This window comes from Macrosteles quadrilineatus, unplaced genomic scaffold, assembly GCF_028750875.1.
Source record: "Macrosteles quadrilineatus isolate MER2022 unplaced genomic scaffold, UCM_ALF_1.0 Scaffold_8__2_contigs__length_117827958, whole genome shotgun sequence".
NCBI classification, from domain to species: Eukaryota; Metazoa; Arthropoda; class Insecta; order Hemiptera; family Cicadellidae; genus Macrosteles; species Macrosteles quadrilineatus.
In genome coordinates this window covers 10,359,672-10,386,643 of record NW_026542601.1, presented here as the reverse complement: position 1 = coordinate 10,386,643, position 26,972 = coordinate 10,359,672, and the positions used below count along the sequence as shown (strand labels likewise).

Sequence of the window (26,972 nt, the reverse complement as noted above, 5' to 3'; positions counted from 1 at the left end):
TACTTTTGACATTAATAAGTAAAAATATCGATACTGCCGATATCGACCAAAAACACCGATGGCAGAAAATGTAGGTGAATTTCCATCGATGTCAAAAATATCGAATATCGGTCCAAAATATCGATACAGAACACTATTTCCCTCGTGCATGGCCTCGGCCAACGGCCTGGAGTTTAGAGATGTACCATACTATACTAGTCAAGTGCGTGGAACAGTTCCACCCGAGACTGTTCCATTATGATACTAGTCTCATATACCTGTTCCGGAACAGGTATGTGATACTAGTGAGTCAGTAGAGTTAGTGTCAGTGTATGTCTAGTCCTAGTGTTACTAGTATTCTCCAACTCCCAACGAGTCTTTTTTGGCATTTAGTCTTAACTGTTCTGGAACTCTCGGACTCAGTTACGCACATCTCTACTGGAGTTCCCTTCCCACAAGTACGTATAAACCTTGCTTGCGCTTGCGTTATTCTACAGGGTTTCCATACGCGGGATTATTGTCCCGAAAACGGGATTTTCGATTATGACGTCCGTTTTATTTTGTATGCTTTATTTTAGCGAACAACCCCAATTGATAAAATTACTGTAGTAAAATATAATAGCAATGTTTAAAGAAACTACTATTTAAACAAGATAGGTATAATATATTATAACTCTCAGATTTGAACAAACAAAATTTGCGGAATAAAACGGGATTTTCATTATTCAAAAGCGGGATTAAACGGGATTTTTGGACCCATAGTGAGCGAAATTATTCTTTTAGTCGTGTGTCGTGTGGAAACACTGCATTCACATTCTTCAAGCTTCATTCCATTTTCTATTATCCGCTTTTCGCATCGGGACTTTGCCTGTGGTGTGATGGTGAGGTGTAGGTGTAACGAAAGAACCACTTTTAAATTTAAAGTTACAACCTACCTTAACACAGTATAAAAATATAACTTACCGAACATTTCAAAACACTTGGCGACTTCCAAGTGAAAAACTAGTAGTGAAAAAAAGACTAAAACATATGGTTAATTATTAGTTGTGGCTGCCCGGGTCGGTACAATACCACCCATTTTGCATCCTTATTCAATGTCCTACCTTCTTCGTCTCGGGATTTAGTACTAGCCCTCTAGTAAAAAAAAAACAGATAACAAAGTTTTGTACGGTAACTTATTGAAAGAATTTAAGTAACATGCATACTAAACGTATCATTTATTTTACTAAAGAATTATCCACATCTGCCTTGATATAGCCTACGAGTAATTCTGATAAGAAATGCTAGGACTATAATATATTTTTTAAATTGTTCAGTTACTTTGTGTTTTATCCTCCACACTTCATGCAGATTAATTACTATTATATTTTAATATCAGTATAGTATTTGAATTATATTGATGCTTTTTACAACATCATGTACATTTATTATTATTACTAGCAGAGTACCCGTCCTTCGTACGGGGTTGGCATATAAGTATCAAATGCTTATAGCAGTTATGAGTGAGGACATGGTTTAAGAAATTTCGGTTCTTTTTGAAGTTCGTTCGCTACGCTCACTCACCTTTAGGTTGGAGCTCGTTCGCTGCGCTCACTTTCCTTCAGGTTAGCTCGTTCGCTACGCTCACTTGCCTTCAGGTTAGCTCGTTCGCTACGCTCACTCGCCTCCAGGTTGAAGTTCGTTCGCTACGCTCACTCACCTTTTGCTGTTGTCATAAATGTAAAAGAAATAATAGTGCTAGTGCTGCACCCTGTTGGTAATCCTTGTAACTTTTAATGCTATTGAACATCATAGAACAGAACCAACTTGTTTAATTGAAACAGCTGTTAAGATTCATTAATTCCATTTCTCATAAGGTTAACATGGGAAACTCCAGAGCCACTGGGGCGGAGCCCCGAAGGATTTTTGGGATAAAAATATGCCTATATGTTAATCGGGAATGTGAGCTATCATCATGCCAAATTTCAGCCCGATCCGACCAGTAGTTTTTGAGATTAGCTCATACAAACACACACACAGACACCACCTCTTCTTTATAATAGTATAGAAGTATAGATATAGATAGATAGATAGATAAATAATAAAGACGTTTGAATATTATGTAACATCATGATAAATAAAAACTAACAGAGCAAATACAAATGAGACATGCTAACAACTAGTTCCTATGCCCGGGGTGAGAATACATATAATAATGCGGCTTTGTTAGAATCTATTACAAAGAAACTGTGACAACACACTTACCAGGAATTATAGAGGCAAAGCAATTACTTATTGAAATGAAGGTCTCTACGCTAATAATAAGCTGTGTTGCAGAATCAAAATAGCAACTAAGGGGAAAAGTAAAGAACAGAATATAAACCAAATCAAAGTAATAGCTGACTTTTGTATTTAATATTTTAAATGTTATTAAATCAAAAGTTTGTCATCCTTAGCTTTCTAGACTAGACTAAGTAAACTTGTTATTCCATATTTAAATAAGTAACATTAGGTTTAATGAGTAACCTTGATTTGCTGCCACAGGGAGTGTAATTAAATGTGTTAATTAGTAAAATGTGATTAGCTTAGAATGAAATAAACCTAAATAAATTTTCCAAGTTTCATCAAAATATATACAATCAAGCAAACTAAACGGTTTACTTACTCTCCATAAGTAAACATGGGAATTTTAAATTTACAATCGTTCAAGTTTTCTCCATGTACAAATGGTGGAGAAATTGGTAAATTTAAAATCCAATTTTTACCTTATAAAACCGTGTTCCCATATATCGATCATGGTGGTTAAAAAAGTTATTCGAATATGTAGGTTTACATAGTTGTATAAATTCAAAATCGGATAATTTTTACTGGAGTTAATCGTGTTTACAGGACACACATATCTATAAAATATAACTGAAATATCACAATAATTTTTAGTAGTTGAAGTTAGTAATGAAGTAAAAATCATGACATTTCAGCTATTTTTATTTAATTTGTGTGAACTACGTGTCGATTGATAGAACATTTTAAATGCTGAACTTAAGATTTTGTCATAAAATCAACTATTTTTTGTGATTTAAATTTAAATGGCCACGCTTTTGAAATGTTGGAATTGGATCAAGATAAGTTTTTTTCTACCATGGGTCTCTTCCACCTTAACATAGGACTACATAACAATTTCCGTAAAGATCGTTTGGAACAATCCGAAGATAAAAAAAATGTAATAAGAAAATAAAAAAATTACAGATATCTTCTTAACGAAGCAATTTTGGAATTAATGTTCTTGATTTTCTCTTAATTTTGACCCATAGAACCATTTCCCGGAGTTCGGCTGCTTACTTGCGTGACACCCGTATATGAATCTGAACAGATATTTTTTGCCTCTGGGGACATGAAAATGTAACAAGTGTATTGTAATTTGTTTCTTCACAAACCTTCGTGAGAATAAAATATGCTCAGCCGATATTACATGTGGTAACAAAATTTGCATTTGGTCGGATCTCAAAGAGCAACTTTGCTCAATAATGAAGCATCGAATCAATAAACTGTGTGTTATCTAATCCAAGCTCTAAGCTCTTGAATTACCATCTTGTTTAATCTTATCAAACCCAATGATTCAGTTAGCAGATGGATATACACACAGGAAAGAGTAAACACAACCCACCACTATACATAGTGTGGATTAATTTTTGTTACTAAAAAAATCTTTCCTGAGTCATGAGTAACCCAATCTGTTCATTGTCTTGACACTCTCACAACATTAGTTAATTTACTGGTGATTTTGTATTTTACTCTTAGAACACAATTTTAATGGGTTTTGGATCAGTTAATTTATAAAATATATATTTTTCAGAATAAGAGGAGAGAGATGTCATCTAAAATGTCATCTTATGTCTTACTGCTAAGCGATCAAACTGCACAGCTGTTGGCAGAATACAAGATGCAGATTTTGTCAAATGAACTTAAACCAAGCTTTAATCTGAAAGTACATCTACAAAACTCAAAACCTCTGCCTGAACTTACTAATGAAGAATTTCTGCAACTACTGCTACTGACCAAGAAAATCACTTGCTTCGCTGAGAGTGAAATATCCGGAGACGGCTCAGATTGGAATCCAACAGAGTTGAGGATTCTTGGAGACGTGTCTGTTGCTATGTCTGCCATGGCATTCGACAACGGAGTGTGGGACGTTCACGAAAAAACATTTAAAACACACGATCCACCAGTACCTGTCAAACTGATATTCACCCCAGGTCCACTCCTCCATGGGAGCAGATTCCGCTCAACAACCCCAGATTTCGACGACATCTCCGACCACGGACAGATAAGCCAGGTGAGATACAACGCAGTTATCGAGAGAAGACTCCTCCCAGCCTTTCTGTATGCGAATGAAACAGCAAAACAAGAAGGTAGAAAAGCATTATTAGTACTTCCGGGCCTAGGATGTGGCCAATTTGCAGGAAAATTCCATGGGAAGATGGGCGAACATTTGAACCAAGCTTTACAAGCAATACTAAAAAAGTTTGACTTTGAAAACATAGCCTGTGTCAGATTTGACCCGTACAGTGAATGTGTGGATTTTGAGCAGGAGATCAAATACGTCAAATACCGCGTTAGACTAAACGTGGGTCCCTTGGGAAAATCTCAACTCTGCCATGTCCGAGACTACGAGGAAACTCAAGGTGAGTTTGAAGGATGCATCTTATATAAAATCGTGGCCTGGGATCACGCTAGCTTACCTGGCAATGACTACTTCCTTGGCTGTAGGACGACAGACGACGGCGTGACAGCTGCAGCGACCAACTCCATGGAATTGTTGACAGGAGTGGTAGGGAGTTACTCCCAGCCTGGCTATTTCATGCCACCTGCAGGCACCGGGTCTTGGAGAACTGTCGCATCAAAAAACAAAACCAGGCTATTGGCCGAGGGGAACATCAAAGTGGCCTTGGGCAACGGGCTGGTAGAGCTCAGTTGAGCAAAAACATGTGACCATTTATATGAAAAACATTAATAAATACTGTTACAGTCACTGTATATATTATATTATTATCTCTTGCTCATTCACCACATTCCAGAAACACGGTGACCTTCCTGCCATCCCCCACCCTAGGCCAGCTTTTGTCAAGTACTGGTCTATTTCATATTGTTTGAGTGAAGCATCCGAATCACTGATCAATATGTGTACTGGTGCAACTAACTGCTATCAAGTGATCCTTGTGACATTGAAAGGTGACCGGGTTTTGATCCTCATGGGATCATCTTCAGGCGAACGTTGTCATTGTCATATTTACTAAACACTTACACAAAACATATAAAAATAGCCAATAACTATTATATTATAGTATTATAGTATATAGAGAAATAATTGTTTTTGTCAACATTTTTGACTTTGAGTGGATATATCCGTTTTGGGTCCCCCTGTACTCAAAAAGTGGTTTTTAAGTGGTGTCTCTGTGTGTACGACCTTTAGTCAGATTTTGATGAAATTTGGTATGTAGATAGTAATTAATAGTATCTCCAGACATTATTTCAATTAGGTATTATTTTAATGAGGTATTATTTTAATGGGAAATTTTTTTTCATAAAAACTTATAAAATGACAGAACAAGATTTTCTCTAAATTGGCTTGAACAGTTTTTGTAAAAATTTAGCACGCTTAGTCCTTTAAATTTTGAACTATACTGTAACTACCATTGCTGTAAAAATTACAGTTAAAAGGTTAATGAAACATGTCATTTTCCCATAAAACAGCAGAAAATTGGTTAAAAAATAGTTATTTGTGCAACTAGTGAGCAATTGCCTCACTCTAAGAAATCCTTACTCACGAGCCGTAGGCGAGTGAGGCGATTGCACTTTACACTCTGCACATAATATTTTTCCTACAGTCATCATAAAACAAAATAAATTGGTAAAGAAACGTGCAACGTCGCAAATCTGGAGTGAGACAATGGACAATGTTAACATTGTCTCACTGATGAGCGAATTGGCCACTTTGCTTTCTCAAATCAGTGAGAGAACATGTACATTGTTAGGTAACTGTAGGAAAAATAAATAAATTATCAAATTACCACCGCTTACCCATGGTAAAGGTTGTGTTGTTCACAAGCTAATGGGAGAAAGTTGTGTCAGATTGCTGATACAGTTTATTTTGGATTGTCGTAAGCTTGTTTTTAAAACACATGTTGTTCAGCTTAAGTTCTGTTGACTGGATGCTGGCTAACAGATGTTAGGCTGAAAGCTACAATTTTATGTCAATGATGTTATGTCTTCACTAGCAGTGGTGTAGTGGGACGAGAACTTTCACTCTGCTTTCCTTCAAAGAACCTATATATTGTAAAGCCTAATTTTTTCCCCAACAACCTCGATGAGCGTTCTACAACACTCTGCTCACTAGTGCCAATGTGAATCTACTACCGTCACGTATTTGATATGGTAGGTATTGAAATTTGTAGACTGATATTACATATTCCAAAAATACATGAGCTCGGTATGTTTCCTCTTACAAGCAATTATTCACTAACCAAGTCAGGCCAAATTGGTTTTTATGATAGGGTTATTGCAAGTATAACACTGCACCATTTTATTATACTGCCTTTGCATATCTGCAGACTAAGTCAATTTTAAGTTTTTTTAAATTTTATGTCCCACCTTTACATCCTAGGACGATAAGTTCTAGACCAAAACTGGGTCATGTCATTATCACATAGATCCATTGATGATTGGCGGGATTTCAACCCGGGACCTCGGGCTTCGAAGCCTCGAGCTCTACCACTAGACCAGCTTGTTCCTCTAAGTTTACTTTATTAGGTTTGATTGAGTTAAATAAACTATTTGAAATGTTATACATTACTTTAGATTTCTTGAAACCCCTTATACAGTTGCCTCTGATTACTTTTAGTTTGTTTGTACAAGGTGCACATCTGCACTCAGTATTTTCACTATCTTGGAAACTAACAAGCATCCAATAAAAAGTATGATTTTAATTGTATGCATTACAAGTAGAGGGTATGAAAGAATTACTTATTGACAGCAGTTGTGTTCTTTTTTCATCTCAAGATTAATTGTTCAGTGGAAGTACTTAATTTTGGTGACACTCTAAGACACCCAAAAGCTGTTGAAATGTTACTTACCAAAATATTACACACAACTACAAACGACTCATCAACCCAAAATATAGGTAAAGGTCAAGTCCAGGTATAAATAAGTAATACAGTTTTGATAATGTGCAGCTTTAACAAAACACTATTATACAGGGTGGTCATAAATTATTGTACACATTTTAAAATAAACTAAATAAATAACCAAGCAACATAGACACATGGGAATTGTTTAATTAAATAGCAAATTTAAAACAGTTTTATATAGTAACTGCAAACAATTAATTTAAACAATTTCAGCAATTATGAAAAGTAGTTATAAAAAGACTGAAAAAAATCACCTAAACTATTATTGCAAGTTATGTTCTTCTGAGATGAGGATCCTTTAGACACTTTCCAGTCGTATGAACTGTCTGTATTACCATTTTATAGAATTGTTACATGGAAAATTATGGCCATACTCTAAACGGAGCCTTCTTTGAAATGTTATTACAGATTTGCTTTCATGAAACCAAAGACTTTGTTTTTTATTTCACACTAGTAATTTTGTTACACAAGTTTAAGGTTTGATTCAACAAATGTCATACACAGCTGGTGTAGAAAGGTCCATTGTTGGTTTTGCCATGCTAACTCTGTCATGCTCTATGCTGACTATGCCAAAACACAAGTCATTGAAAAAAAAAAATATAACTTACACTCACTGTTTGAATGATTTTTGCAAACCTTTTTATAACCACTTTATATTATTACTGACATTTATATAATTATTGTTTTGCAGTTACTGTATAAAACTATTTTAAATTTGCTATTCAATGAAACAGTTCCCATGTTTCTAAGTTGCTTGGTTATTTGTTTATATAATCTTAAAATGTGTCCAATAATTTATGACCACCCTGTAGATATTAGCCAAATATTTATAAGAACTGACACATCTTACTAGTCTCGCAAACTTGGAACTATGAAATTATGAATAGTTTATAGAGGTGGAAAATGATAAATGTACAACCCAGGGAAATCACCAGCATGATTATGGTTTTAACCATACCATATAATAATCTATTAAACTTGAAAGGACCAATCAATTGTTATGGTTAAAATTATGCTGAAAACTGCATATTTTAATCAGAAATTTGTAATAATGTTTAATGAGCATGCAATTACTAGATCCATTTAAGAGTGGGTTCTTTTGCACAACCAAATGCTTTGAGATTGAAATGCAGATAAGGCTACCTAATAATCTCACAGGGTTTTATACCACTCTCGTCTCACAAGTAGAGGCTTAAAACTGGTTGAGGAAGAAATACTTTCAGTTTAGGATGATACAGATTACCTTCTCTGCTCCAAGACATTAAAAAATGCAATATGGTTACAAGTAGGCCACCCTACCCTTAGGTATATTGTTAATCTATATCAGATGTTTTTTACAACTCGATAACTTCCTATTTAAAAGCTAACAGGCATGACATAATCAGTCTTAAATGTGCACAATTCAACTGACACAGGTAGTGTATGTTACTAATAACCAACCACAATTCCTCAATTGCAAATCTAGTGTTGCAGAAATGGACCTATTCTTTTTTTGTGTACTTAAGGGGATACGCCACTATCTCCAACTTTATTTTTATTTTTTTATTTTTGTCAACCTAGTTAGTATATTTTGTTTATACTAGACTTAATTAGAAGATTTAGGTACAAAAATATTGAATTTATAACTTATTTACTAAATTTATATGCGTTTTTAGCTTTTTTTCACCAAAATTTTTAAGAAGTCGTTATTGAGAATAACTTTTCAACTACTGATCGGAATGACATATTCTATTTATTTCCTGATTCAGGATGAAATAATGAGTAATTCTGTGTATAATCGTTATGGTAACTAAAAAAACAAAATTTTTAGGACACCTTTTATTCAAAATATAAAAATAGCTGAAAATTTTTTTTAAAATTTTTGCGTAAACATAATAATTTTTAGTAAATGCAATGCTATAGGGCTTACTATACACACAATCCTTTATTACTATATAAAGAAGGTCTGGTGAAAATTTGAATACTATAAGTATAGTACTAATGGAGTTATTCAAACATTTGTACAATAATAACCTAAAAAACACGGTATTGAGATAATCGCAGGTGATGTAACAGGTGGTTGGCAGGAGAAAAATTCCCATAACTACACTAATTTATTATTTTATATTTTATATAAAAATAGCAAAGTACTTATTTTGTTTTAAATAAATGTACCCTACTTTATACCTTCATAATACATAATTATGATACACAATTAAAAGTGTAAATATCAGGAACAAAAAAAAAGTCCAAAATTTTGTTAAATTGCTGGTTGCGGCGTTTTATATTTTATTTTTTTATACTAGAAGGAGTTGTCAGATTGGCAAACAATTTTAGCTAAATGTTCACATTGAAATGGCCTATCTAAAAATGCAACTTTTGGAAAATGTAAAAAAAATTAAAAATATGGCCTACAGATAGTGGCGTATCCCCTTAAGTAAAAAAACAGTAAAATATTATCATAATTCATGGAGGGAGAAATACAAATAAAAATCAATTTTTACCACTAATAAAACATTTTAATAAAAAAAACATTAGTATAAACATGATTTTGACCATACAAAGATTATTTACAAAAATGAAATCCAGTGGAAAAAAATCTCTAAAACTATTGGAAAATAACAATGCTGTGAAATTGGTTATTGATTTCGTGTATACGAAAGAGAAACTCTAGCCTACTATCCTCGTCAATTTAATAACAAGATTTTACTATAATCGCAAAACTGAAATGATTCATGAAAAGACAATGATCGCAAACTGAAATGTTTTAATATTTCAGATTATCGTAAAAAGGAAACTATCTAGTAACCTACTTAAAATTAGCGCAAATTAAAATAATTAATAACCAACAGTTATCGCAACTGAAAATAACTTTGTATACAGAAATTCGAAATAGAAAATCAGGCTAACTTAGTATTTAAGAAATTTAAATATATCTAACATACTTTCGCAATCCAAAGTGAAGCGAAATACTACCTTCAAAACGGCGGACGTACATCGTAATCGATTCCGTCTGGCCGACAGTTATACAGTTGTTCGTGGGAATTAGGAATTTATCGACACTCGACAGTAAACAAGTTTATTTTATTTGATCAGACAGCTTAAGGGCAAATAACATTTTGCTCGATACATTTATAAAATACAGAAAAACATACACTGATATAATTACATTGTCCGGATACGACTTACCAGCCGGTACCGAACTGTTCGAATAATGTACGGAGCTACATTACACTAGAGTGATGACGTCTTAGGATAAAATGTGGCGGCACGACGACGCACGGTCGCAAACTACCGTCACGTGATCAACCGTCGGTTAGTAAGGCGCATAACGGCGCGGTGACGCTCCACGCAGACCAATTCTGACACACAGAGGCACAGCATTAAACACAACATCAGAGGGTGGAGGGGAGGCCAGGTCACAGGGTCAACACAGATACCTGTGAGACTGAAGTGACCAGGCTCGGCAAATAATAAACAAGATTGTGCAGCAATATTAGGTATTAAACTACTTGAATTAGATCTGGGAGAAATTTCTCTTTGTAAGAATTCAAAACATTTACTTTCATGTAAAATTTCAAGCATTTGGCTCATTGGAAAATATTTAAAAACAAATCAAATACAACCAACCAATATCTGTTGCACAACCTTTTAAAACAGCTTGGACAGGCACTATTAGATAAAAAATTAAACAACCTTATCTTAACAATAAGGCGTAATTTATTGATGGGGTTAATTTTTTTCTCTAATTTTGCCTGCCTTGATAATCCTTATCAGGATGGAAAGTATGGATGGACATAGTAATATTGAATGATTTTATAATTTAACATTTTTTCAATGGATAATTGTTCAATGGGCCAATTATTATAGTGTGGTGTACATATAGCATATGATTAAAGATTCGTTTAGTTGAAACCCAAAAAAGCCACTGCATGTTTTTTTAAAGTAAAAAAAAAACCTCTTATTTAAGGCCTTTCCCCAGAAAATCTTTAAAGAAAATTACTTTCCATCCTGACTTCTTGCTACACTCTTAACAAATGCAAGCCATGACCATAAAGTTAGTAAAACCCTACAAAAATTAACCAAGAAATATTCAATGATTTAGTGATTTTATTTAAACCAAAAGAATTGGGGCCTGAAAACAACACGGTTATTAACAGTTTAAGCACAACTTTTCTATATATATGAAAGATTAAATTTTAGTTAATTTCGACCCTAAAAGGAGATAGTTGTTAATACACATTAATTGCCAAAGTTGTCCTGAGTAGGTTCTTAGGTTCCCTGTCCATACTACCCGTCAATTGATAGTAGCCATGGCAAAGTTAAGGCCACATTTTAAATATGTTTTACTTAAAACTGTTACCATCATTGATATAGGCTATCTAACAGAAGTATCAGTTACAAATTTTAATGCAACCTGTTACTGATAAATTTGATCTGAGTAAGAGATATTGTCAACAATCATCTAATACTCAATTGCAAAACTGGATCCAAAATAGGTTTTTTTTCTAGGACGCTAGGCTCAAGCCCAGGATTGTTTTTCACATTACTTCAGGCTAGACCTAGGGGTTGCCGCATTATCACTTAGATCAAATCCATTGGTGATTTGGCGGGATTCGAACCCAGGACCTTAGGAAACTAAGCCTCGCGCTCTAACCACTACACCAGCTCTCTCTCCTAAAATGGGGTTAGCAACAAGTGTTGCCCAATGTGGGGAAAAGTGAAGGAATTCTAGACCAGAATATTCTCTGCACATACAATTTGACATAAAATAATTAACCTTATCGGTTGGCTGTCATGACACCACTAGGCAGACTGTGTTAATGGTAGAAAAATATATTTTGAAAATCGCAGAGGCATTGTAAGATTTATTGGAGGCAAATAGAGAATTCATAAAAAAAGCTACTTGCAACCCACTCAACAACTTTGGCAATCATTCAAGAAAATTAAAATCAGCATTTTGTTTTCCAAGCAATTCCTACTACGGCATTTAATTCAGAAGAATTTTATTTAGTAGGTGAACATTTACTGGAAATTACTAATTTCTGTCTTCCTCAGTTGTAAAATTAGTAGGCCTATATTACGTAACTAATTTTTATAAAAATCACGACAAAAAATATTAAGTAGTATGTTCAAAATGCAATGAATAACAACCGTGCAAATGAGAAAATCTAGAATGGTCTACACTCGTGCAAGCTATTTATGCAAGGAACTTTACTTAGAGGGGTTCAAACAAATGAATAAGGTGCATAAAATATTAAATGACTAAGAATATAGCACATTTTTTAACACAGCACCATTTAAACTTTTTTCAAAATTTTAGGTAAAAATTAAAGGAACATCTGTCATAGAAGAACTTTGATTTTAAATTATAAATTTAAGGGACAAGCTGGTAGAAAATATATTTATTAATATAACGGTACCTTCTTTACTTTGTCATGTAATTCAAATGGATGGTGGATGTTCTATTGGCCTACAAGTTTCACTGCCAATAATACTTCGTCAGGGTAACAAAACATAGAGCAACTAGCAAACATAGCTGCGAATTCAATAAAGATAGGCCTATCATGCAACATATAGGATTATCTAGGTTTGTTTGCTAGTTAAGGCTTTGCTACTCTGCCGATGCTACAATAACAGTGAAACATGTAGACATGGATTTCAAAATATAATTAGAAAGAAATTTATTCATTGTGGGAAATTGAACTTAAAATGAGAAATTAATAAAAGTAAAATCGTTAGCCAAATACTCCACCAAAGTTGCAGGGCAAAGCAGCATTTAGTAACAAGCGTCTGATTTTGAATCGGACAACAAAGAATTTAGAGTTTTGCTTGTGTATGCACAATGAAATGAAGTCAAATTACAAAACAATTTGAATAGGTACCAGTCATTTGTCTGGTCAGATCTTTAACCCAATAGCATAAAAAGTAGCAAGAAATTGTAAAATATTTACAAAGCGTGGCTACAACTAGGATTCCCATTTTAAACTTTTACAGTTATGTCATGATAACTCAAGTTCTCAACAGCTACTTGGCTCCACAAGTCAGGTGTGTCTATTATTAGATGCAACATTCAGTGCACAATTACTTACCTGCGGTCGTCATATGTGTCTCTGGCATAGTAGTCATCCATTGCACTGCTGAAAACACAACCAAAATAAAAATATAGCATATACCTGCTAGATCTAGATAAAACTACATATTGTTTGTTTAACAAGAATACAAACTTTACACTAATAGTTCCTCAAACAATTCAACCCGTTTGTCAAGTCTAATACTTCTTATATGCCAGGCTTCTTTCCACTCTTTCTTCTCAGGCTTCGGCCATCTCTACCTCTCTTGGACACTTTCTTAGCTCACTATCATGACAGCCAATGTTCTATCCTCCTACCACCCAATTGTTCCTACCTTTTCTGTTTTCTCTCTTCACTTTAAAAGTTCTCTTTAATTCTTCCTTTATAAGGCAAATGTTTTTAAAACAGCAGCTACGGGTGCTAATGACAATAGCTAACAGCTATAATAAAAAAATTATGAGTTTTGTACAATATTAAATAGTTAGTTACACAAAAGCACAAGCCCATTGAGTGTAAAACTCACCCAAATCTGGCGCTAGGAGGAGGTGAGCGGCGGCTGAACATAGACCTCTCGAAAGAGTCCCGAGGAGGACCTCTCAGACCTCCAAGAGGGGGCAGAGGTTCTCTGGGGGGTAGAGGGGGAGGCAGAAAGTCTCGTCGGCCCATGTCTCTTGGGGGGAGGGGGGGCAGGCGGCGATCAAACGAGTCACGGTCATCAAACCTGCTTGAAGGGCGGTCGTAGTACCTGTCATAGTAGCTGTCCTGAGGATAGAATATGCCATGAACCCAGGATAAATAAATCACACGTCACAACGTAATTACAGTTAATTACAACTCTTCTTAAATCACTGATAAAGGCTAGTTGTTGCATCACTCAAGACACAACATTTTTGATAGAAGTAGATATTACATCCCAACAAAGTTGCCACCAGTTTTTTTTTTTTTTTTTTCCAAAATGGACGTAGTTGATTTTAGCAATCGCCAGATTGTGCTGATTTAATTTACTGATTTCTGTCGAATAAGGGAAGACTCCAACTTTTTACCCCTGTTGCATCAAACTTGCTGACTAAGCTGATCCAATTGTCTTGATTGGATTTTTACTTATTTTGTCCTTAAACACGTCATATTTATTCCTTTTTAGCGAATTTCCCATATAGGGAATAAGCTATTACCGTAGGTCTCATGGTAAGACCTAGACCCGGGACCGATTTACTTTTTCGTTTTGAGGTCCCCAGAGGCCAAAAACACTATCCGTTCAAATTCATATATATATATTTATATATGTGTCCGTTAGCGCGATAACTCGAGCAAAATTGATCCGATTTTGATTAAATTTGGCACGACCATGGGATCAGGGGTTTATGGGGGGTTTTACGGGGTAAAAATGGGGTTTTCTCATTTTTGACCCTAAAAACTTTAAATTTCTAAATTTCTCTCCAGACCATTTTGAAGAGCTTACAAAACAAATAATTTAGTATATTGAAGTGTTTTTAAATGTTCATTGACTACGGAGAAAAATTAAAAAATTGTAAATTTAAAACTCCCATTTTATTCTTATGGAGAATAAATAAACTGTTCTAGTTTGCTTGTTTATGGATATATTTTAATCAAATTCGGCAATTTGGTTTATTTCATACTAAGCTATCAATATTTCAATTGATAAAACACACCTCAACATCTTCCCCGTAGCAGCAAACCTAACTACAGTACTCACTAAAATTAATGTTATTTAAATAGGAAACAAATCTGAAAATTTATAGGGAATATTTTAGTAGAAATCAAGCCGGGTAAATGGAAATTCACTTAGTATGCAGGTTTGCTGCGACGGGGGTATTTAAATAAACATTAGGATTGGCAAGTACTTAGGTTTGCTGCTACAGCAAGGTAAAATTTTGAATTTCCAGTCTTTTACAATTTTCCCATAACTATGAGACATTTAAAATGCTTCGATGACAGACTAATTTTTTAAGGTCTACTAATTTGTTTTACAAGAAATTGGAGAATTTTATATTTTGAGAGTCAAAAAAGGGAAAAATATAATTTTTTACTCCCCTGTAAAATCCTTTATCCCAATCCAATCATGCTGGTTCACTAACTCCTAGGAATAAACACAGGTTTGTACATATTTACCAAACGTCATAAAATCGGATGATTTGTACGCGAGTTATCAAACTTCAATCAATTCAAGTTTTTGTATAAAATATCTTAAAACGTAAAGATTTGTATGTGAGTTATTGTGTTAATGGATGTAGGCTATACAGGGTGGCTGGTCATCAGTGTTACAAAATTTTTTTGGCGTAAGTACAAAGTAAATGCAGTGTAATGATGCGTATAAAAGGTTCCAAGTCCAAAAATTAGTTTCCCAAAGAATTATTTTATGTTTTTAAAAAATAACTATGTTTTCAAACTTAATACAGCTATTTCTCAATTACCTGTAAATGGATTTGAGTAGACAATGTCATTTTCGTGTTCTACATTAAATTTTGAATAAGAATTATATAAAATGACGGAGGATCAGTTGTAAAAACTCCATTGTAAATAGATTCAAAGATAAAAATTAAGATGTTTGAAAAAAATTTAAAAAACATTGGTCTATTGTATTTGTTCACACCCTGTATACAAGAAAGTGTCCGGATATGTTAAAAACTGCGCCATTTTATAAGCTTTCCAACCATATGCTACACTATTGAGGTTTAGATATTCTGTTGTTTGTTTTAGTGGTTTGAATACCAGAAAACAGGGAACTTTTTTACTGTTTTTACTGCTAAAGCTGAAATAAAAATACAACTTTTGCTTAATACATACCGGCTTTCTATGTTTTAAATGTTAAAGACACCCTGTTTTCTGGTATTCAAACCACTAAAACAAACAACAGAATATCTAAACCTCAATAGTGTAGCATATGGTTGGAAAGCTTATAAAATGGCGCAGTTTTTAACATATTCGGACACTTTCTTGTATACAGGGTGTGAACAAATACAATGGACCAATGTTTTTTAAATTTTTTTCAAACATCTTAATTTTTATCTTTGAATCTATTTACAATGGAGTTTTTACAACTGATCCTCCGTCATTTTATATTATTCTTATTCAAAATTTAATGTAGAACACGAAAATGACATTGTCTACTCAAATCCATTTACAGGTAATTGAGAAATAGCTGTATTAAGTTTGAAAACATAGTTATTTTTGAAAAACATAAAATAATTCTTTGGGAAGCTAATTTTTGGACTTGGAACCTTTTATATGCATCATTACACTGCATTTACTTTGTACTTACGCCAAAAAATTTTTGTAACACTGATGACCAGCCACCCTGTATATAAAAATGCATTTAAAAGGATTTGGCTTTAAGGGTCAGAGTGAAAAATCAGTCCGGGGTCCAGGTCTTACGGTAATAGTTATTCCAAAAACAGAAATTCGCTAACAAGTCAGAAAAGAGATATTTAGACAATAGCACACTCTACGACTGGTTAATTCAACTATGTTCTTTCTTATTTTAAAAAAATGGACGAAAGCTGGTATGTAGTGGAAGTAGATGGAATGTCTACTACAGTATCCAAAATTCATTGCTACAACACCAACAAACCTTGCCAAATCCACCTGTCAGCATACGATCTCTCAGGAATGGTGGGGGAGGTGGAGGAGGGTACGGGTCTCGTCCCATCCTGCCTCTGAAGTACCCTCTGTCAGGGCCCATTCTGAAACATGGTGATAATGCTAAACAATGTTTTATCTAGAAGCTCTGGAGGGACTTTAAGTGAACAACTACCACAGAAAATTCATACAATTATCATTTGCATATCTTATTTATTATCATAAAAGTTAAATGAAGAACTGTCTTTAAAAAAAACTGATAAAAGAAACAAGATTAGTAATAATCTTAACAGACAAACTTACAGCACAAAGTCACTTCAAGGCAAACTTATTTTAAATAGTTAGGATGCTATCTCTGCCCTACCATGTGCTTTAAGCAGCACAAGTGCTCTTTTTGTTAGTGTCAACTTAAAACATTTGACCTATAAAAAAATTATAAGGAATTAAAATTGTACGTGAAGACCCACTTAGTTAAATAATCGTGCAGAAAAACAAACCAAATCTACTATACCGTACCGAAGTGAAAGTAAATTAAAACCGACAAGCGAAAGAAGGGTTTCCTTACCCAGTCTTGGGACACTCCTTAGACCAATGGCCGCCGCGGCCGCACCTACGACATCACACGGTGGAACTGTTAGACTTACGAAAAAACTCACACTTTCAGACTTACAGGTACTTGATGGAATACATTAAAAAAAGCTTGGATTCTAGATTTACCCTTAGGCCTATATAGTAAAAAAATACTACAGTCGGAACCACGAGAGTCTGCAGTTGGCGAGAGTCTATCACAAGACAAGGCTAGTGCGACGTTGCCATATTGCCCGTTGACGACACTAATTAAAATACTAAACAATATTCAAATCAGCTGGTATTATTAGATTTGGCAACACCGCACTGTCCTCATTGGCTCCTTCGATGTCACATGGTAAATAGGCTCCTTCCTCAACTGCAGACTTTCGTGGTCCCGACTGTAGGTTTACCATCTTATATGGATGAAATATCAACTTTTTTAAGACCACATTAAATATCATAGGATAAGTTCAAAAGCTCAGTTATTTAATAAAAGTTCATAAACTTAACTGTCAAAACTTTGAGGTTTCAAATAAAAGTAATTTAAGTTACTGGTCCTTAACCAGTGAAATTTTGACACATTCATGAGTTACAGTAAAACACGTTTTACACAGTTATGGCCTAAAATTATAGATCACAAATATTATACGAAGCACACCTGTAACATTGCTCTGGGTTTCCCATTCCTGGCCGCTGACGAACTTTGCTGGTCGACACTTGCACCTTCATCGGCTGTCCATCCACCATTGTCCCATTCAGCTCTTCCACCATCTTGTTTATATCGGTAGAGTCAATGTGCTACAATAAGCAAACATGTAGTTAGTGTTTATTATGTCAAAATCACCATGATATTGAACAATACCTTAATAAATCGATTGTATTTTGTAAGATGCAAGATACAATACCAATTGCAGCTCTTGTAAGAACATGCACTTACCACAAATCCGTAATTGCGGACGATGTCACATTCAACGACAGTTCCATACTTGGCGAACAGCTGGCGTACCTGTGGGGCTCTTGTATTGTCAGACAGATTACCAACAAAGATCTTGGTCGTTGGTGTGTTGGGTCCTACAAACAAAATAGAACAAGATACATAAAAGTTTAACTAAACTTTTTGGATACCAGTTTATAATAAACAAAACACAGTCTACCGTGGGTAAAACAAAATTTAAATGACCAAACTAAATATTCGTTATATCAAGGATTTCCTTAAAACGAGGTTTATTATTGAGGTTAGGTTGCAATTCGCTAAGTCGAGGTTAAAAGAAACATTGTACCCAATGTAGCCTAGACTGAGGTTTGACCTGATTAAAACACAATTAGCTAACTTAAGTAGCATAGGTAGTACTGTTGAGTAAAACATCGGTTAATCCAACATTGTATAAAAAATAAAAAAAAAACCCATAACAACATTGGGCCTACATAATACTGTGTAGTGACTATATGACGGCCAGGCCATTTTATTAACCATATTTCTTGTTTGATTATGGATACCAGCCCAAAACCAAGTTTTGGTTATTGCCGGTAGTAGTAATAGGCAAGGGCGGTCCTAGACATATATTTTGGGGAGGGGGTCACCTAGCAAAGGCGGGGACTCTGGGGGTTCCCCCCTGGGAAAAATTTGGAAATAACGTGCTAAAATTAGTGGTTTTTAAGGTATTTTGAGGACCTAGTTTAATGTGTTCAAGCTTGCCAGTTTATTTTTTAAATGTTAAAAAATAAACTTTTAAAATGTCATGTTTTTTTATTATTGAGACTTATGGTTCTAATATCAAAGGAATACCGCAACATTACAACACATTCAAGCATGTTTTATTTACGAAAACACCCTTTCAACTGGTAAACAGGTGCATGCTAAACAGAAATTGTCCAAAATCAGACCAAGATTTTGAACCAGAGAACTTATTTTATCTAAGAAGTGTTTAAGAACTTGCACCCAACACGACTGCATTATACCTGCCCAGAAAGCAACAGTTAACCTACACAAAGTACACTACCCAAATAACGTTGCCGTCGGCGTCCCGTCACTGCTACCGCCTGAAGAGTTGGTTCTCAGTGTTCTAATTTTTTTCCACCCCAGTGGAATTTTACAAGGGGTCAACGTGAAAATAAAGTTTTAGTGCATTGTTTATGTGGTTGTGCCCATTGTTGTGCCGGGAATTAATCGCACACTGCCGTTGCTGTATATGGCTGAAAGCGTCCGTCGTCTGCCGATCTTCCCTACTTTTTATAACGCACAAAAAATATTCAGACTCGAACGATCCCGAGGTTTGGGTTAGAGTTTGTGATTAGTCCATTCGTTCACCGATTCACAACGATTTGCAATAAAAATTATTAAAGTTCCCCTGGTATAATAGTTTATCTATATAGCCTATAAAATATTTTGGGGGGGGGGTCATGACCCCCCTGACCCCCCCCCCCAGGACCGCCCTTGGTAATAGGTCAGTGGAAGCGTGTCGCAACTCCGCTAGCCAGCATACTATTGCAGTTTACTTGGGGTTTGGCGAGTGTCCAAAGTATCGGGTACATCAATTGCTACATCACGTTCGATTGATTTGATTGTGGCATGGAATGCGTGACCTAGCCTAATTGTTCTGCTGACAAGGGGTGTCGTCATTCCGTGTGACTTACGTAGAACCACCGAACCTGGGGGATGGTTGGTTAGTCCTCAGATTAGAAGAGTCGAGAAGACGCGGTCTACGCACTATCCTTCTCTCTCCTGCGACTGTCCATCGCGATAGACATGTCAATGGTACATCGGGTTCACGTAAATGAATTGTTTACTTGCAGTATCCTAATTCAATGGAACATTTGATTCATATAAATGGAGTGCCTGTTTGCAGTATCCAAAGTTATTAGTTCTTCTCATTCACGCCAATGGAATGTCTACTTGTAGTATCCAAACCCAATGGTATCTTTGGTTTGCATTAATGGAATTCCTATTTGCAGTACCTATTCAAAGTGTGCATTAATGGTACGTCCAGTTCACGTAAATGGAAAGTCTACTACCGGTACTTGCAGTATCCAAACTCAAAGGTAGGCGGTAGGCCTATTTTAGTTTAAATAAATGGAATGACTATTTGGAGTATTTAAAATCAATGGTGCATCAGCCTAATTCCGGCTAACCTAGTTATTAATTAGGCTAATCATTTTGTAGTAAATTATGCTCAATTCTATTAATCTGACTGTTCTTCCCTTTTTCACTGTACGGTGTTTGAATGTGCTATGTTAATTGATTCTTTGACAAACATTATGTTGCGACTCTTGTTTACTTTTTTATTGTTATCTTGCATATAATGTCATGACCACCAATTAACCCATAAGGCCCATGTTAAAAATGTACACCTTCCCATGGTCGGTTACTATGAATGTGCCAAATTTTGTGCAGATCGCTTTAGCCGTTCAGGAGGAGTATTTGTCAAACAAAGGCAGGAGTGTGGTATAAGAGCTTCACTCCGCTCAAATTTACAACTGTCACAGGCCCTACTTAAAAAAAGGTTGTTAAAACATAGGATAAACAATAGGCTTACCTTTTCTGCTGGTAGCAGCTTCCACTTTGATAGCAGAGCCATGCACTAAGTAACCGTTGAGATTTTGGATTGCATCTCGTCCTTGTTCTTCGGACTCCATGTGGACAAACCCATAGTCCTTGACAACATCACACTCCACCACCTTGCCGTACTTCTCAAACAGTGGCTTAATGTCAGCAGACACAGTCTTCTCCGCTAAATTTCCGACAAATATCTTGAAAGTCCCGACGCTACTGAAGCCCGGCATAGTGCTGTCTTGTTACCCTGAAAAGATGACAGGCCTTTAACTTAGATCCATTTTTATAACCGAACCTAGCTCAATTGATAGAAAAGACCAGTTTGTTCCAGTGTTGCCGATTAAATGCTAACTAATTTTCAAGCTATCAGGATTAAGTTATGCTCCACAAGTTACAACTTCAAAACACTTAACCCTTTCAGTGCTATGCGACGATGTATCGTTGTGCGCCTTTTTCACGAAAAGTGCTATGGAACAATATATTGTTGTTCGCATTTCATCCGAAAAACGCTAATCGACGATTTATTGTGTAGGCGCGACTTTCAATCGTGTGAGTTTAAATGGGTATATCGATACTCGGTCGTTGTTTCGAAACAGCGACAGTCAGTGGCGGATCCAGAGGGGGGGCGAAGGGGGCGACCGCTCCATAAGCTTTGGCGGTCGCCCCCCCCTCTGGATCCGCCACTGACTTGTCGCTGTTTCGAAACAACGGCCGAGTATCGATATACCCATTTAAACTCACACGATTGAGTTTAAGTCACACCTACACGATAAAGTAAAAATAAATAAATATAAGTTATAGGCCTAGCCTATACAGTACTTATTATATATATTTATTTATTTTTACTGCATGTAATACAGTTCGGTAGTGCATACACATTTCGCAAAATAATTTGTCACACTGACTTCGGACAAAGAAATGTTATAAAACTTTTGGCCAAACTTAACTTAAAGGCTAAACTTTTGGAGGTTCTCTGTTACGGTGCCGTGCCGATTGGCAAGCGCCTGTTGGAATGCCTGCCGCACTGTGAAACACGTTAACACGTGACTGCGTCATCATGACAATGTTGTCAGTTGATTCGCTATTTTCATAGAGTTTTAAGTTTTACCAAAGGCATCCTAGAAGTTAAATAGTCTAAGTTAAGTTACCAGTACCGTAGCCCAAGTAGGCTAGTTGAAATGCACATCAATCGACAAATTAAATTAAATGATTTAACTTATTGTCGTTTAGTTAAAACTAATGTACAAAGTTCATTACAATCGTCAAAAGAAACCTAAAAAATACCCCCGCTGCAGCAAACCTGCAGACTAAGCGAATTTCCATTTGCCTGATTGGATTTACACTAAAATGCCTCCTTAAAAATATCACATTTATCCCTATTTAAATAGAATCAGTTTAACACATACTTAGGTTTGCTGCAACAGGGAGGGTAAAAGTGTTTTTTATGTAAAATGTTAATAGTTAGTAAGAAATAACAACATTTTCCAAATTTGGGCAAAATATGTTAATAAACAAGCAAACTACAACAGTTTACTTATTCTCCATAAGAATAACATGGGAATTTTAAATTAACAATTTTTTGGAATTTTATTCGTAACCATTAGGCGCATTATAACGCTTCAATATACTAAATTATTTGTTTTTTTAAGCTCTACAAAATAGTTGAGAAAGAAATTGCAAAATTTGATGTTTTTTGGGTCAAAAATGGGAAAAACCCATTTTTACCCCATAAAACCCCCCATAAACCCCCGTTCCCATGGTCCGATCATGCTGGTTCGCGAACTCGTTCAAATAAACGTAAGTTTACACGTTTGTACCAAATTTTATCAAAATCGGATCATTTTTGCTCGAGTTATCGCGCTATCGGACACATATATATATATATATATAAATATAGCCTATATATAAATATATATATATATATATATATATATATGAATTTGAACGGATGGTGTTTTTGGTCTCCAGGGACCTCAAAACGAAAAAAAAAATCTGTCCCGAGTCCAGGTCTTACCATGAGTACTACGGTAATAGCTTATTCCCTATATGGGAAATTCGCTAAAATGAGGCCTACGGTAACTCATTCATTTCTGAACCAAATTTAAGTTAAGTAGGCTACTAAGTAAGGCTTTTGTGTTTAAGTTAGGTGAAATTTGATCCATTTACGTGCAAAAATCAGCAATTTCCGTGACATCGGGCACTGCCATTTTGACCGCGGCATAAATCGCCAGATAGCCTATCGGGCGCATGCCAGCTTGAGGGTTAAATTCGGTCAATATTAATTTGGGGCTGGAATTTTCAGATTTTCAATTATCCGGCTGCACTTTACTTGACGTCCTACACTCATTCAATTGTTTTTTCGATTCGATATTTTCATTCGATATAGTAAGTTATCGTTTGGTTAGTTTAGGTTAGGTTAACCTTACCTAACTAACCAAACGATATATCGAATGAAGCAATCGATTAATCGATATATCGATCAATATCTTCATTCGAATGAGTGTAGGACGTCAAGTAAAGTGCAGCCTATTATCCTCCAAAACCTTTATTTTATAAGGTAGGCTACACTTTTAACACTAAGTACAGGAAGTGCGTTTCAGCTGTGGCCTGAGTCTTAAATTTTTACCAAAGTGCTAGAGAGAAAACACGTTTGAGATAGCCTGGCATAGGCCTAGGTAAGTTAACACATTAAAGCACATAAGAACACAAAGTCATAGGTAGGCCTAGGCTAAGTTAGGTTTGGGCCTTATGATATATTTCTGAGTCAAATTAGGCAAGGGTCCCCAAAAGTGCCAGGGAACAAAGTGTTCAAAATAGGCCTATAGGAAAATAGCCTAATAAGAACACCTGAAATGTGTTTCCAAAATTTGTTTTAGAGCCCACAAACTACACAAACTTATAAACTAACTTGGGCCAAAAAGTAGCCTACATAAAAAAACTCTAATTAGGCCTAAACTTATCACAGTCACATATAACAATAAGAACAAAAAGTGGTTTGACCTCTAGGGACTAGAGACATCAAAATGAAAAAGCAAATCGGCCCCGAACCATGTCCATAGCATTTAGTCTTTAGCTAACGTTAGGCGTAGGGAAGGGAAATTGGCTAAAAAAAAATACAATTTGTTCAACTGAAACATATTCTTGGATATACAGAAAGAATGACTTGAAAGCATAGATAACAATTTTTCTTGAACTCTAGCCAAGGCCACAACATAGAACAACATAATAGAAGTGCATGGCGTCACCATGAAAGGCCGCCAACGCCAAGTTGAGGGACAAGAAGCCAGCTTGACTAGAAAACTTAAATAACAATTATACCTATGAATTATTGTTAGTGCGACTACCTGGTATGATGGTTATTACAATTTGATAGTTTTTTATCCTAACTAACTTTTACTTACTTCTGAAAGATGATTAATCAGCAACGACGCGTTCACGTTCTTCTGAAAAGATGGCGTCAAGTGAGAAAATTTCTTGGTGTATTTTGTTGAGGAAAGAGCAGGAATAACAAAGGCTGGTTGAAATGATGACGTGTACGGCGCTGGTGAACAAAAGACACTTCCTTTCCGAGCTTGGGCTTGGGTCATTTAAGAGCCAATAAAGCAAATACTGTATACAAAACTAACTCAACTATATTTATCTGTTGGGGGGGGGGATCCTTTATTTTCATCGGCACCCCAATCAATGTTGAAAATATCCTCACATGTTTAGTTATATAGGTTAGACTAACCAACAATTGATTACACATCACATTAATTTTAAATATTGAAGCTCGCCTTTCGTATATAGTTCATGTCCTGTGACACTGATCACTATAGTGTCAACGATATTTCGTTTCTATTATTTTAGAGTTTATTTCATGATTTTAACTTGTATATATTATCCATGGTTGTATGGTAAAATGCACAAGTACCACATCACCCACATCATGACTAAAGCCACCAATTGATTTTAAATCGTGCAAGTGTACGGTTTATAATTAAATTAATAGTCATTATTTACTTTCTTTAATGTAATCAGAATCCTAATCCCTTTATCAAATTCATGTTAGCCATGTTTTTACGTTTGTTTGAGTTTGACCCAGTTGGTAACGTCTAGAATTGGTTTATTACGGGTTGGTTATATCTAAAAGAGTATGTTCTATTTATGGTTTTATATAAACAATAACTCATCCTCTAGTTATATATAACCATAGACTAACCAACACAAGTAGACTTCTCATCCCATTGTAAATTTTGAAGCACGTTTTTCGTGTCTAGTTCATGTACGTGACACATGGGCACTAGTGTCGACGAAACTTTGTTTCTATTTTTTAGGGTTAATTTCTTGATTTGTGCTTTACTGTTTGGTTATTTAACTAGGGGATAAGTTATTGTTTATGATTAGATCGTATTATTTGGTTAAACGAGGTTTTAAATGGCTGTAATAACGGGAAACAAATTGTAAACAAAACACGACACCTGCAGAAAACCGTACAGAACTAACAATAAAATTGTCTTCAGCTGTTCCATAAGGATGAGAAATCTACTAAGGGAGTATGTTTTATCTATGATATAACCAAACAGTAGAGCACGAATCATGAAATTAACTCTAAAATAATGGAAACAAAATTTCGTCGCCAGTGTCTCCGGACATGAACTAGACTGTGACTAGACACGAAAAACGAGCATCAAAATTTACAATGGGGTGGGAAATCTACTAAGTTTTAAATCCGTAAAACTATATAGACTAACCAACACAAGACTTGTGTTGGTTAGTCTATATAGTTTTATGGTTTTATCTATGATTTTACAATACAAAGAAAATAAATACAATGTGGTTTGTTTATGGTTAGGTCTAAAGCATGGGTCTAAAGTATAATTCTGACGATTGATTCATATATAGGATTTTAGTAAGCCTGCCATTCTCACAAAAAAATCTTTAGGACCTTATATGTTCTATGATAAACTAACAAACACAAGGGATTATGTTTTATCTATCGTTCTATGTTATATCCTAGTAAAGTCCTATAATTAAAGTACAATGATACCTTAGTTGGTGCAGCTGTTTTTTGGCAATGGCCTGACAATACTTTTTCCCCTGTACCGGTATTTAGGAATACTCCACTGATGAGTGACTCATTTACGAGATGTGTGATTGCTTCAATAGTAATCTGACTCACAGCTTTTAACATCTCTATTGATATTTCATCACAGCCTACAGCTACAGCTTTAGTTTAAAAGCTTTATTTGATTCACCACTAGTTTTACAGTTGCTTCGGTGACCGTACTGAATCTAAATTCCTTTCTTGTATCATATTGTTTATTAATTAGTCATATAAAATTTAATCGTTTCTTCATCAGCCTACCAGACCCCATTGTTGTAAAATAGTTAATCTCATTAACTTCAAAACCGTCAATAATTTCTATACAATTGTTCTTATAAACATCGCAATTCTTGATAAATTTTCAGAAATCTTTGTGGTGTTGTTTTTGGTTGATAAAAACCCTTTTTTCTCATACTAGACCATTAAATACAATCTGTTTCTTATCTCCTTATACTTTTGCCAATCAGAATATTGCTTCTTGACTTCCAATATCTATTTCTTAATTTATTTTTTCCCTCGTCAATTACTTAATTATATCATTTCTCCAAGGAGCTACTTCTTGGTTACCCTTTTACACACTAGGTGCGTGGTTATCATAAACTTTTCTAATATATCACTGGTCAACGCATTCTCAATATTATTTACTCCTTGTAAAATCGTTATCTTTTTCCAATCTAGGCCTATCTCAGAAAGTTCTTTTTATACAGCTTGGTCGACATTGAATAAAAAAAACCTATATCTGATAATCATTGGTTTATTCTTTTTTCCTTTTCTTAGGACAAATTCACAATCCCACCAACCCCTCTAAATCCTATCTTTTAACAAGACACTTAAAAAAAAAATACAAAAAAAACAACGAAACCTAAATTGGCCCATCAATGACCATAAATGATCCAAAATCGTTTGATCCAATTTCATTTGATCCTAAATAGTTTGATCCACCAGTTATAAAGCAGTTCGTTTGATCCAAAATA

General features: G+C 35.1%; 2 protein-coding genes across 4 annotated transcripts; one reads left to right on the top strand and one right to left on the bottom strand.

Moving 5' to 3' along the window:
- The first annotated feature begins 350 nt into the window (after positions 1–350).
- Positions 351–5,176, top strand: LOC129000884 (uncharacterized). Its single transcript, XM_054427950.1, has 2 exons — positions 351–437; positions 3,812–5,176. Exon 2 carries the CDS (start codon positions 3,827–3,829, stop codon positions 4,931–4,933), a length of 1,107 nt encoding a protein of 368 aa, XP_054283925.1. The 5' UTR covers positions 351–437; positions 3,812–3,826; the 3' UTR covers positions 4,934–5,176.
- Positions 5,177–10,186: 5,010 nt separating this feature from the next.
- Positions 10,187–24,405, bottom strand: LOC128999966 (RNA-binding protein lark-like). 3 transcript variants are annotated; one of them, XM_054426770.1, is made up of 9 exons: positions 24,314–24,405; positions 20,896–21,159; positions 18,300–18,433; positions 18,021–18,160; positions 17,358–17,402; positions 16,785–16,896; positions 13,719–13,957; positions 13,214–13,261; positions 10,187–10,483 (listed from the first exon to the last, which is right to left on the bottom strand). In XM_054426770.1, the coding sequence occupies exons 2-9, from the start codon at positions 21,140–21,142 to the stop codon at positions 10,438–10,440; spliced, it is 1,011 nt and encodes a 336-aa protein (XP_054282745.1). In that variant the 5' UTR covers positions 21,143–21,159; positions 24,314–24,405; the 3' UTR covers positions 10,187–10,437. The 3 variants fall into 3 exon arrangements, with proteins under 3 accessions (XP_054282745.1, XP_054282746.1, XP_054282747.1); XM_054426771.1 differs by having other exon boundaries at positions 13,214–13,258; XM_054426772.1 differs by lacking the exon at positions 17,358–17,402.
- Positions 24,406–26,972: the final 2,567 nt, after the last annotated feature.

Bases quoted from the DNA above. Each gene is read 5' to 3' on its own strand.
- LOC129000884 (XM_054427950.1), top strand. From the start codon at position 3,827: ATGTCATCTAAAATGTCATCTTATGTCTTACTGCTAAGCGATCAAACT.
- LOC128999966 (XM_054426770.1), bottom strand. From the start codon at position 21,142: ATGCCGGGCTTCAGTAGCGTCGGGACTTTCAAGATATTTGTCGGAAAT. The intron at 17,403-18,020 runs GTGTGCTTCGTA...GTGATGTCGTAG, and splicing joins AACCCAGAGCAATGTTACAG to GTGCGGCCGCGGCGGCCATT. The intron at 10,484-13,213 runs GTAAGTAATTGT...TCTGTGTGTCAG, and splicing joins GACACATATGACGACCGCAG to AATTGGTCTGCGTGGAGCGT.